The following is a 13,267-nucleotide window of genomic DNA, read 5'->3' on the forward strand; positions in this document are numbered from 1 at the left end:
CGTGCCCTGACAACCTATATTGGAAGAGATCATGCTGGACCCTGGACCCTGCACTGGCCAGTTTGCTCATCCGGAGAAACTGAAGTTGAGGGCTGAGAATCTGACTGCTTGGCTCTGTAAACATCCCATGTTTGCCACTGATCTCTAGAATAGGCTGGTTTGGGTATTTGCAAGGCCAGTGATGTAACAACTGTCTAACCCTCTCAGGCACCCATTCTACCTGCCACATTTTGTTTGCAGGTTTCCATCAACTTTTTTCCAAGTCACTGGTCCAGGTACGAGGATGTCTGACTCAATGTCCCAAGGGCTTTGTGGAACCTCGTAGAAATGGCTGGCTCACTGGTTAGTACCACCGGACACTTTGTGGACGCTATTACTAATTTTAAATAAGTCCGTGTCTAAACTGTAGCCTAACAAAGCACTCGATCAAAACCAACGTGACAGAGCCCCAACTATCACTCCGATGTTAACTGCAGAGTCCCAGTGAAAGCCTACTAAAACTCCTTAGTTCTGCACAAGCCCCTAGCCACACTGCTGATTCCGGAAGTCTCAAGAGACTTGGAACCTCTCAAGCGCTTTTCATTTGATTATTTCCTAAACCTTAAAGGACCAGGTTCTACCTAAACTAATCTAGGTGCCTTTCAAGTTCCTAAAGACGACAGATGCCTTCACAAAATGACCATTAAAACCTGACTTGACCTAAGATGTCCACTAATGTCCTAATGTCCACTGCACCAGAACTGCTTTCTAACACTGCTGTTGACTTGGGCGGATGGGTTACCACCAGCAGGGATCAGCCTGGACCTCCACCTCCCCAAGGACTCGGAAGCTTTGTAAAAGTTTCTTCCTCCAGACACACCTCATTACCCAGAAGGAAAAAAGGCCACGCAGGATTAAGTGTTTATTTTAGTTCAGTTAAAACAAACATACATTGTTTCATTGAAACTGGCATAGCACTCCCTGCCAACAAGCCACAGTGGCCTGTCAGCCTCTACAGTACAGCGGGGGCATTTACACTATATACATACAAGGAGTCCACGTGACTTCCATTGAAATCACATGACAAGTTACCAGATAGCCGTGTTGTACCTACTGCATTTTGAAAATTTAGACACCTCATTTAAAGCTTTTAGTTTGATATCTGAACTTGTGTTGATGACCAACCAGTTTATTGCAAATACAATTTAAACAAGTTATTTTCAATTTTAGTATTATACACAATGTCAATATTGAATCCTCTGTACAAGTAATCCGGGGACCTATATATAATGTGAATTCATCAAAATGCAGTTAAGAAAATTTAGGGGGAATATATACACTTGAACCCAAGACCCAATTCCAACAGTATATACAGCTTATTTACAAATACATATGGACAATGTATGTACAGTTTACCATAAATATTGAAAAATAGGTTAGCTTTAATGGATTAATGCTGCTCTATAAATAACAGTACAGTTATTGAAACGTTCCGTGGAAGACAGTAATGCAAACCGAGGTGACGGGACAGTGGTTTTAATACTGAAGACTGCTCAAGACTGAGAACTCGGTTTAGGAACCTCAAGGCTGACAGAGCCCCAAGCGTTGGAATTTGGCCTGAAATTCATTGTGAACCTTCAGTTGTGCTCTCTCCACACTGATCGGCTGTGAGGAGGATCCTGGTTGCCATGGCACCTTTTCTTGGATGCCTGTTCCTCAGCTCCCCTGGCAGACCTTAGCGGCGACTCTTTTTAGGACTTCGAGCAGAAGTGCCAAGTCTTTTGACTAAAGGTGAGGTTCTGGACTTGAAGGACTGAAAAGCAGCAGGGTGGAGTGTCTTCTTCTCACTGCCTTTGCGTCTACATGATCCCCAGCAATTTCATCTTCGGGACAGAACTGACCATTGGTTGTACCCAACGTAGCACTACCAGACGTCTTCCCGTCTGCAAGGGTCTTTAGTAGCAGACACATCTTGCCTATGAATTTAGTCACATATACAATACAAGACTGTAACAAAAACCATGTGTGTCACATTTGTTCTGGCCCTTGCCTCGAACCAAAAAAAAAAGTTTAGTTCAAGAGAAAAACCTCAGGAGCCAGATGACGATTCCACTTGCTTCCCTCCACCGCTTAATGGAATTATGTATATTAGATCTTAGACATTATGCCTGATGGGCAAGTACCACATTATTTAATAATATATTCACCATACACCGTTAACATACAGTAAATGTGCTCTTAAAGCCAAGCCTCAAAGAAATGCTTCCACTTGTAACTGGAGCTGAAGTGGAAAGCTAAGCATGCAGCTGGACCAGAACTGGGTACAATCGCTCGTACTGCTTCCCTAACTGATCACTCGTTCCATGTAAACAAGCAATTCTGCATCGTACAATGAGATGACGATCCAGTGCGAGTTCTTAGAAAGCTTACTGCATGAGAAACCCAGTGACCTTTCTGAAGAGAGCTTGCAGTGTACAGCACGGTGCAGCCTGCCGTCTAGACCTCTACTGTAGACACAGCAGGAACACAACTGAGCCGCGTGTTGTCAAGTAAATCACGCTTCCAGTAGGCGAGCGTTTGAAAGTTCTACTGCTTTCTATTGGACAGCTTTGGCCTGCGGGCCATCAAACGCCCATTTTCACTTTTGGAAGCGATGTTTTAAAGGATGGGCCCAAAAGCACGACCCAGAGTTGACAGTAGAACTCTGGGGACAGACGCAACTGAATAAACCCTGTTTTACCCAATTGCACTATTTGGTACCTCAAAATCAGTTATTTCATTTCCTACAGTGTTTCCCAGCCTAATTGAAGACACAAACATTTTAGTTTTAATGAACCAATTATCTGAAGGCAAAGACAGCGATGAACGGAGGGAGGCTCACCGGATTTGGTGCAGCAATTACCAATTATCCTTCAAATGAATCTGAAATGAGCAAAACAAAACCATGCTAACTCATGGTGCAACTTTGCGTAACATTTTCCCGAAAATGATTTTGGGGTAAAAAAGTATTTGGCTTATAATGCCTATAAAAAAGGCAAATAATTTCATAATACTAATATTCATTTTTAAATATCAATGAAATTGTTTTACGGAGTTTATTGACAACTGGTTCTGGATAAAGTTCAAAAAATGCAATTTCTTCAAAGTAAAATAGTGCTTCTGAGGTCTTTTAAAGTATTTTTTTTGGTACAAAAAATAAGTGTTTTTCTCAATGCTTATTTCAATACTTTGCTGTAAATTAAGAAGTGTTTCTCACATCGAATGGTTCCGTTAGGCACATTCAAGTAAAATCATAAAATATCCAAGTTAAACAATGAGACAGCCAGACATGTGGCTTTGATAAAAGTCCGTCCATTCTCTGGAATGGAATAAACTGTCACTTCCCTTAACCCAAGGCTCGTGGTTTTTGGTGTTAATATCCATTCCCTAACACACAGATAAGCTTCTTTTAAAAAAAAAACCAAAGAGAAAGAAAAGTTCACTTATTCTGCATCCAGAAGAACCAGCGAGGAGGCTGCACTTCAGAAGGAAGTGACCCGAAAGCATCGGGTGAAGTCTGAGCGAGTTGAGTGGACCCAACGCGGCAGGCAGATGGACCGTTCAGTTTGAGTGGGGCGGTTAATGTCCGCCTGCAGAGGCATCGTGGACCCAGTCCAGGACAATCAAGCCCATGCTTCCAATCATCACGACTACGCCACTCAGGAGAAAACACAGAGCCTGCAAGAGGCAGAGAGAGAAGACGCATCAGCAAACACTCAAACATTTCACCTCATAATACTTAGATACTCCAATTACACTGACTAAACGTTAATACTTATAGACACTCCAATTACACTGACTAAATGTTAATGGGATCAAACTGTGTTACTTGTAGCACAAAAAGCCTGCATGTACTGTATTGTTTGAAGCCTTCTGAATTCTGCAATTTTTCAACATTTTCCTCAAGCGAAAACTCTCCTTTTCAAAGAGTTAAGACTGGACTTTTGTGTTGTGCAGTTTTCTTTCAGAGCAAATTGAGTCAAAGTTGGATAGACGTACTCTTCAGGGGTCCAGAGACTCACGTCCCTCTAATCACTTCCTTATGTAATGACTTCCCTACCATTAAACTCACAGATGTAAGGAGGTAACTTGGTTTTGCAGGTGCCTCCTGGGCTCAACTTTGTTCATTTCCAAGCAAAGTTCACCCCAGATTACTCCTCTCCTCATTCTTTAGACCAGAATAGTTGTGGACTGACACTGGCAGGCCTTTACTCTGAAGTATCCCTTGCTAGGACTCTGGTTCCAAAGTTCATGGCTTGTGCTCAAAGTGTACCTTCCACTTTGAAACAAGAAGCTACCAATCCCAAGAACAGAACACACAATGCCAAATGCATTCAGAGCAGGCCCCCAAGGGCTCTCGAGACCTCACCTTCCTGGAGCCCATATATAACCCCTGATGTGCACTTGTGTGCCCAGACACCGACAATTACGTCAGCACTGTTCTTTGGTGAGTTCCCTGCAATTACATCATCTACTGCACAGGAGTTCCCACACCCCCTGCCCATTCTCTCTGGTGAAGGGCTTCATTACTAAACCTTTATAAGAAGAGAGACAAGGTCCTCGTCTTGTGGCCATCTCACTCACCCCAATCTTTTGCACGGATCTCATGGGTTCTTTCTTCACTAACTTGATGTAGAAAGCAGACGGAAGGATGAAGATCAGCATTGCAGCGGCCGATGCACCTGCAAAGCGACGGTTGTCATTTGAGTATCATTTGAGGGCTCACCGAACCTGTACTTCAAAATAGTGAACTAAAAAATAGTACGGGTACGATCGAAGAAAACTCACCAATGAACCCGAAGATGTCCCTGATAGTGGGGACAAAGATGACGAGCAAATTGGTGAAGGCCAGGATCGTCACAGTAATGACACTGTGCCGGAACCAACTGAACTCTTTTGTAGGGCACAGTAAGTGAGTGACCGAACTCCGGATCTGAAAGAAAGTCAAGTGTCGTTTATTAACGACCCAACTTTAATACCAAGAGTTTGCAAGAAGCTGAGACATATCGGAGGCAGTGATGCGTTTCTAGGGACCTGATATGATACTCTTGCCTTCTGCACTAAGATCTGGAAACTATGCTATGTTCTAGTCACTTGTGCCCAACCATTTATACAAGTTTCCTTCTTCACCACACCCCAACTCAGCGCTGTTGCAGGAGCCAGTGGTTACTCACTGGGAAAATGACGACGGGGACAGTGAGGGTGACAGCCACCAGCACAGCCAGGCGGACAACGAGGAGGAGAATGTCAGTTCCCACGATCGCAGAGTAGGTATGTAGCAGTTCTGACTCCACGTGCTCTGTGGGGACACAGACCAGAGACAGGCGTCAGTGCGGTTTCCTCTGAGATCAAGCGGCAAGGCAGCGAGAAATGTACAGTGAAATCTGCAGTGAAATTTTTAGCTACTCACACAATGAGTGTAAACTAAGAGGCTAATAAGATTAATCTGGAATTATGGTTAATGCAATTAAAGTAACATTGGAGGAAAAATTTTTCTAAATACTGAGATTTAGTCACATGACCTCCAGTGAGGTCTACCAGGAGCCAAGCAGATAAACCCCAGCTTGGCTGTGTGTGTGTATAAGTGTGTGTGTGTGTTACATGTTAGTTACAACTAAAGTTGGGAGCAGAGATAGCATGGGCTCCAGAGAGCCAAGAATACCACAGAAACACCAACCAAATGGCTCACGCCCGTTTTGGAATCTGGACCCCAGGAATTGCGGATTAAACCAGATTGGAACGTTTTATAGTAAAACTGTACATACGATGTCAGACTCATCCCTTTCTTAAATTAGGCACTATTTACCGTAAAATGTCAGGTATCCGAAGAGGGCGGCAAGCAAATACATCAGAAACATGGCGAAGAAAGAAATCTTGGACACGTTCATCATCCTTCTCCGGCTGCGGCTGCACACCCACAAAAGAGCACAAGTGTGTGTTTTAGCAAGTCCCATACCTTACGGCTTCAGTCTAGGCCCAACAGGCTTAAGTGATAACAGATCAATTACCTCTTCAGCTCTTCATAGATGGGAAGGACAGCGGGATGGCAGACAAAGGAAAACGTCAGGATGGGCACAGCATACACAGTCTGAAAAAGATACACCACCGTGTTCATACCCCGGCCAATTCACACGGCCGTACCCTCGCTGGTGACACACCCCTGTCAATTCCTAGCTAAGCCTCACAGGACCTTCCACATCAAGCCTGGATACTCCTAATCCAGCTAACTATGATTATACTTTTGCATAATTAACTCCTATCCTCCAGCCCATTTGCCAAGTATAATCTGTATCTGACACTGGAGATGTGCTTCGAGGTCATGCCATTAGTGTGCCCGACTCCCTAGTCTAGGATAGATTGCGAAACTTAACCACCATCTATCATCCGTGCCTGTCTGTCTTAGGAGACATTTCTAAATCCCTAGTGGCAGCTTCTTTTTATCCTCCTCTAAACATTTTCTTTCCAGAAAACAGGACTGCAACCAAGTTACCTGTGAGTTGAAGATAAAGTAACGGGGCCTGCAGGTATCGGCTGCGGTGCTGTTGGACGCCAGCGCTGCCAAAGCCACCTGGGTAAAGGTGCCATTCACCGTTTCGTTAGCCATCAAAGCCACTTCCACAGGGCAAGGAATCTGAAACTTCTTGCAAATCACCTGACAACAGAATATTGCACTTGTGAGCAATGCTGGGTGGCCTGATAGAGCTTTAAGAATGCATTTTCTACAGACAAAAACCACAACACCTACCACAATCAGAAAGAATATCATACAGAGCAGAGAAAGGCCGCTGGTATACCCCAAGTATCCTGGAGGGGAAACAAGAACAGCTTTAAAGGGGGCGACAGAGAGCACAGGACACTAGAGCGCCATCTATGGGGTGTTAACAGTTGGGGGCTTTAAAAGGGTCCCGCCCTGCTGCCACCCCCAAGAGCAGGTGCTGAGAGAGAGCCTTCAGCAGTTTCTAAGAATTCTAGCAGCTGGGGAGAGGCTCGCACCTCAGAAATGTGTTTGCTCACCTAGATTTCTCAGCAGTGACAATGGGAGAATGAGCACGAAGGACACCAGAAGGACCAGATAGTCGCCGTTCAGATACCACAGCCTGAAGAGAGGAAAGCCAAAAATGAATGGACGGCACACCTAACACCTAACACCACCATATGCACTGCATTCGAAAAGGACAGTTTTGGAGAGAGGACTCATTCTGTGACCGTTTGCTTCATGGGCTTCTGCACTACTCTTGTTCTGGGAAGACTGCCAGCTGATTTCTAACATAAAACACTTCTGAAGGCCTGATCCTAGCGCAGGGAACAAAGCGGCTCTGTGCGGCCCTGAGCTTATCTTTAGGACGTTTGGGAAACACTGGACACCAGGCACTGTGGCTCTAGTTTGTAATGTCCAACACCGGGAAGGAGGAACCGCGGCAGCAGAGCTCACCAGATGCTTGTCAGCAAGACTGCTCACGAAGCATTTCGATAAGGAGATTTTCAGACTTAAGATTTAAATGCACGGGCCACCACTCTCCCCCTAAATGAGACCGAACCGAACCCCTACTCAAGCATAACTTATGTTATCATAGTTAACACCTGGACTGACCTAAATGTTCCTATTCCTATCCTTGCCACAGGTGGTGGTGGCACGCAGTTGCACTTTTTGTCCCAGAGACAGAGGCAGGCGGATCTCTTGAAGTCCAGGCCAGCCAGGACTAACCAGTGAGACCCTGTCTCAAAATAGCGCTATTCCTTTTAAAAAGCTTTGTTTTCAAGCCTTAACTCCCCGAGATTTCCACTCCACTCCTGGCCGTATGAGGACCCCACAGAAAAGTCACCCAGAAACACTGGCGTCTTGAACTTAAGTCTCCCAAGGCAGGAGGCAGCAACTGTGTGTAGCTTGGGAAGCCAATGAGCGCTGGCTGTTGACATTGGACCTCGCTTCTCCACTGGCACGAATAACTTTGCACAAGAGCTAATTTTTTAAAAACAGTAACTACAGCTGTACACTCCATGGTTTTCCTTCATTAACTATTTCAAACATGACTGGTTTTTGGAAAAAGAAAAGAAAGTATCTTAACCAGCTCTGTACTCAGCAGCCACAACAAATGCAATCGCAACAAGAGACGAGTTGGGGTGCTAACTAGACAAGTTTCGGGGCTGTGTGCTTGATAGTCCAAGCTACAAGCGGGTCGCTGCAAACATCCTCAGCTTGTGGGACACTTCCTTGTCAGAAGTATTCCCCTGGGACTAGTCCTGGGCAAACTCCCTGGTTAACTGTTTGCTATCCAACTCTGACAAAAAAAAATGCACCTGCGGTTGTTTCTACAGATAACCTTACTCGGCACCTACCCATTCGTATCTTCAATGTTCATTAACGCCTTGATCACCAAAGGTAACTCATATTTCACTATGAAGAGGTAGCTTGACATAGCTGGAGGAAGACAGAATTAAACCATTACAAGTGCAAAATGGGGTCTGCGACGCCGCAGTCGCGGGTCACTACCTCCTGCTACCGAATGAAGCCTGCCCGAAGTGCCCTCGCCAAACTTACCTCCGATGTTCTGCATTGTAATCGATCCGGAGGCTGCCAGCTTCCCAGCCAGACCGTATGCCTTATGTCCCAACTGTTCGTATAATAAAGACCCTGTATGGAAGAATGGAGGGATGAGGCACCCTGGAATCCCTACTCCCCCCAAACTAGGGTGCACATTAAATGACTTGGGAAAGGGGGAGGAGGGAAAGAAAAACCAGGAAAGCTACTGTACCTCCTTCGTTGGCAGTCTTGAGGAGGAGGTGAACGGAGTACAGAGAAAAAATCGACACGAACGTCAAGAGAATTCTGAGAAAAGGGAAAGGCACCCGGTTATAAATAAGCACGGCTTCGCACTCACAAACACTTCCTGCCTGACACGGCTCTGCTGCGGCTCCCTCTCCTAACCCGGGACTGACACCAACTTGCAGGTATCGGGTGAGTCTCATCCTTTTAGAATATCCACACTGCCAAATGCAGGAGACTCTGCAAAGCCTCCAAGTCCCAGAGGAGTAGAAACTTGTAGCCTAGCATCCTAACTATCTATAGGCCTACCAGGAGTCTCCCATAGTTTCGTTTAAAACTTGCCATTAAATCTAGTCCACAAGGCCTTCACCCCATTCAGCTGAGATGGGTCAGGAAAGGCTGAGACCCCATGGACCAGACAGACTGAGAGAAAGAAGATGGGTGGGATGGCAGGAACATTCGTCCAGTAGGACACTAGAATGTACCAAAATGGAGGGGGACAGCTGGGAAGACAGGACCGTGCATCCTGGAGTGCAGGACCTCCAAACTACAAGGGAATCATCAGCTCCACCCTTCCCCTTGGATTGGCAGAGAAAAATAAGGGGGAGCAAGGAAGGCCTGACAGATCTAACACCACTGTCTTCCTTGAGGGCACCGGTCCCACGTTCCTTCTCCAAGGCAGACAAGGCAGTGATTAAAACAAGAAAAAAAAAAAAAAGCAAAAACAGCAAACGTGCAAATGAGGCAGCCATGTAAATTTTGACCTTGTATGGGCAAACTGAGGTGCTGGCAAAAATCCAAAACCAAAAAATAAACCCATCAGCACATTAAAGTGCGAGATGTGACTTCCTAAGGTCAGCCTTAGGACACCTGGTTCTGGGGTGACACCGAGAACATGACCCCTTTCGGGGAGCAGTTAGAGCAAATTAGGTGCTGTGTCTTACAGGGATGACAATGCCCCTGGAGGTCACTTTCAACCTGAAGATTAAACTCTCTGTAAAAAGGTCGGCTGGCCATTTCAGCATGTGGCTTTTGGCCCATTTACCCTTATATGCAATGCAAGTTTGGATGAATAGAAAAACTCACACCATCTTGATACCGCTTAGCCACTTATCAAAAGGTTAATAGAGTACATCGTAAGCTATCAGAGCAGGATCCCAAATGCTCAAGGGTGACACCGTTACCTTTTACTCTCAGTTACGAAACAAGTTACCGATGACCGCACTGGTAGAAATTTAAAAACTGTCCCCAGTTTTCATGGCAAGAGCTGGGAAGGGTTTCAAATACTGAACTTTGATTCCAGCCGTTCAAATTCCCAACAAAACCTGGAATTTCAGGCTGTTCTGTACCTAGACTTCCCGAGGCCTTGTTTTGGCAAGAAAACCCCTATTCTACATCTTAAAACTTAAGCCAAGGCTTAACATCCAAGCCAGACTTAACATCCGTGTGGGCTCTCACGAAGCAGAACTTTTCTTATGAACATTCTTTTCTTTAAAATCACGATGGAGAAAGTAAATTGAGCGGTAGGTACCTAGCAGCTAATCAAAACATTTTAACTGTCGCAAAAAAGAAAGGGACAATTGCAGAGTGCGTCTTTCTCATCGGTGTGTAGGTTATGGAAGTCACTGGGGCCTTGGCCTCCAGCTATAGGCAGTCTGAAACTTCTGACAGGAAAACTACACACTCAACGTACACATGCTCAGGTACTTGGAAACAGCAGGTCTTCCCTCCTGACTGCTCTGACAGCACTGGGAATCTCGCACGCCCGGCGAGCACTTTACTGCTGACCCTTCAATCATATATCACCCACAGGTAAGTGACCCCAACACGGGCAACCTCTAAACATGACTTGTGGGAAGAGGATCAGCCAAAATAACTTTAAAAAACAAAAACAAATTGGTAGGCTCTTATTTAAAAGTCAGGCACCAATCATACGGATCTTGAAAGACGGTATTTTTTTTTTAAAGGTGAGTTTGCTTTTTAGCATCCAGAAAATTATGACTCACTTGTTCTAAGACAAATATGTTCTAGGCTAGGTAAATATCACCACACCTCATATACCTCGAACTTGCTTTTCCTTGTGTGTGTATAAGGGTCACAGGGTTTAGGGCAAGACAGTCGACATGGAACCTATTTGGAGCCACTCCACTTCCGCTTAGACCAAAAGTTCCTTACTCTAGACTTATCCGATCTCTTTCAGTTAGCAACACCTTCTGGAAAGACTGGCTTTTTTAACCCGTCAGTTTTAAGCGCTACCCCGAGTTCTAACTTGCTTTCACAAGGACACACGGTACACATTAGAAACAGATTCGGATTTCTCACACTTTAAAATCTAAGTTATTTTTTTTAAACACTTTGAGAACAGCAAGCTGCTTTTTTTTTTTCTCCTGGAGCCAAGAATACGTTTATCATATTAACTGCCCCGCACGGCAGGCTCACTACTTACACATACTTACATAAAAAGAGCAATTCCAGTATTAGCCATGGCATAAGAAAGCCCAAGGATTCCACTGCCCACAATCGCATTGCTCAGATTAAATACTGACATTCCAAAGGAAGTAGTACCTGGATGCTACACAGAGGGAAACGATAACCAAACATATAACAATAATTAAAAGGAGAAAAACCACCTTTGGGCAAGTCAGATTTGAAATCTAAAAGTAACACTATTCGTTTACTCCACAAAGCCAGGCACATAAAGAGTACTGTCAACTTACAAAGTCTGTTTCGTACTTCTTCTTCCCCAGATTCGATTCAAGTAAAAAGTTCTGGTTTTCGGGGTCCACGTCCACATAATGGCTGCAAAAATTAAAAAAAAATTTTTTTTTTTAAAAAAGACCATTGTCACCCAACGGAAAGATAAGAACACCACGTTTTTTTTATAGTTTACATAGATAGAGTAAGATAGCCCTTCAGTTCCGCTTAAGTTAATGCAGGACTCGTCACATGGGCTAGGTGTTCTAGAAGGCAATACGATCGGTCATGCAGTAACAACCGGGTAATTTAGGAGGCTACTCTCTCCGGGGCTGTGTGAGCAAGGGAGAAGACCGGAGCCCTGGGCGAGCCTTCTGGTTCCTGGGTGTGAGCGTTAGCCTGTAACCGATAAGCAATCCCTCCAGCCCCGAGGCGACCGTGTGTGCAAGGTCTTTTTTTTTTTCTTTTTTCTTTTCTGCAAAGCTCACTTCTCCCACCTTTTTAGAGCAGCCTGCTTCGTGGGGTATGAGTAGTTGAAGTCACCGTTGGAGCTGTAACTGCTGCTGTCCTCATCCGGGGAGATGTTGAACCTTCCCATTTCGGTCTTCTTCATGCTGATCCGGAGGAACGGTGTTCAGCGCGCGGCGCGAGCTTCCTTTTGTCCTTGGCGGCGCACTGGCCCTCGAGGCTGCCTGCGAAGGTAGAAGGCGGCGCGTCAGGACTGCGGCGCCCGCCCGCCCCCGACCACGTGACGCCGCCGGGCGGCGCAGCGCGGCTGATTCATCCCCCGCCAGGCGAGTGGAAAAGTACCAGGCGAGCGAGGGGCGGGGGCGCGGAGAGGGGCGGAAAAGTACCGACGGCGGGGCCGCGAGAACAAAGATGCGCCGCCGCGGCGCCCCTCCAGCCGCCCCGGCGCCGAGCCCGGTCCCCCCCGCCCCAGCCGGGGCTTGTTTACAGGGCACACGCCGAGCCCTCCCGCGGCCGCGGCTGCCCGGGGTAGCCGGCCGCCGGCCCCTCCTCTGCCCCGGGAGGAACTGATGCAATACCGAGGGGCGATTGTCAAGCCCTCTCGGCTCGCCTCTCCCCACGCCCGGACTCCACGATGGGTTTCCAAGCCAATGGAGTCACAAGACCCCGGCTTGCAGCAGACAAGAGACCCGCGCGCGGCTCCCCCTCCCCCTAACGGGAGGTTGCGGCCGGGTGCCCGCAAGCCCCCACTTCTCCCGCCGCCGGCGCCGCCCGCGTCCCCGCTACCGCCCATCCCCCGCCTCACCTCGGTGCTCTTCCTGCGAGCTGGCCCACCTCACGGCAGCGTCTCCCGCGGGCTGTCTCGGTCACACCAGAATTGTAAAACGAGGCAAAAATAAGTGTGGTCGGAGTCCCCCCCCCCTTTTTTTCCTTTCTTTTTTAAATTAAAAAAAAAAGAAAATCCCCGCAATCCAACAGGCACAAGAGATGGATTTTTTTCTTTCTTAGATTTAATTATTCAAGAGATTATAAAAAGAAAAAAAAAGCGGGGAATGGCGGTCACGATCCTCCAGCAGAGACTAAGGGGTGGTGGCGCGGGCGACGGCGTGGCGCGGTGTGGAGCTGCCTCCGGAGCGCGAGTTATAGCGGCCTGGAGCCGCGTCAGTGGGCGGGGCGCGGGCGTTCGTCTTTGTGTATCAACAGCACCTGGGCTCCGCCTCCCTGCTGCTGCCCCGCACCCCGAGTCGGGGGGCCAGCCGCACCCCGCTTTCCCGTGGCTCCGGCTGCCGTGGCACCGCAGCCCCGTGGGTGGCCGCCACCCGC

The 13,267-nt window shown here is 46.9% G+C and overlaps 1 protein-coding gene across 2 annotated transcripts; it reads right to left on the reverse strand.

The window, feature by feature from the left end:
• Positions 1–888: 888 nt before the first annotated feature.
• Slc38a2 (solute carrier family 38, member 2) lies at positions 889–13,058 on the reverse strand. Of its 2 annotated transcripts, NM_181090.3 has the most exons (16): positions 12,750–13,058; positions 11,974–12,168; positions 11,500–11,581; positions 11,239–11,354; positions 8,772–8,845; positions 8,558–8,650; positions 8,356–8,437; positions 7,033–7,115; positions 6,764–6,822; positions 6,509–6,670; positions 6,027–6,106; positions 5,825–5,925; positions 5,193–5,317; positions 4,807–4,951; positions 4,603–4,700; positions 889–3,696 (listed from the first exon to the last, which is right to left on the reverse strand). In NM_181090.3, exons 2-16 carry the CDS (start codon positions 12,087–12,089, stop codon positions 3,598–3,600), a joined length of 1,515 nt encoding a protein of 504 aa, NP_851604.2. In that variant the 5' UTR covers positions 12,090–12,168; positions 12,750–13,058; the 3' UTR covers positions 889–3,597. The 2 variants fall into 2 exon arrangements, with proteins under 2 accessions (NP_851604.2, XP_063119196.1); XM_063263126.1 differs by lacking the exons at positions 11,239–11,354; positions 12,750–13,058 and having other exon boundaries at positions 11,974–12,114.
• Between the last annotated feature and the right edge of the window lie 209 nt (positions 13,059–13,267).

The sequence above is a fragment of the Rattus norvegicus genome, chromosome 7 (genome assembly GCF_036323735.1).
Source record: "Rattus norvegicus strain BN/NHsdMcwi chromosome 7, GRCr8, whole genome shotgun sequence".
NCBI classification, from domain to species: Eukaryota; Metazoa; Chordata; class Mammalia; order Rodentia; family Muridae; genus Rattus; species Rattus norvegicus.

Coding starts and splice junctions, on each gene's coding strand:
- Slc38a2 (NM_181090.3), bottom strand. CDS start 12,089: ATGAAGAAGACCGAAATGGGAAGGTTCAACATCTCCCCGGATGAGGAC. Junction 11,582..11,973: donor AAGCAGGCTGCTCTAAAAAG/GTGGGAGAAGTG, acceptor TAATTTTTGCAG/CCATTATGTGGACGTGGACC. Junction 8,438..8,557: donor TACAATGCAGAACATCGGAG/GTAAGTTTGGCG, acceptor GTCTTCCTCCAG/CTATGTCAAGCTACCTCTTC.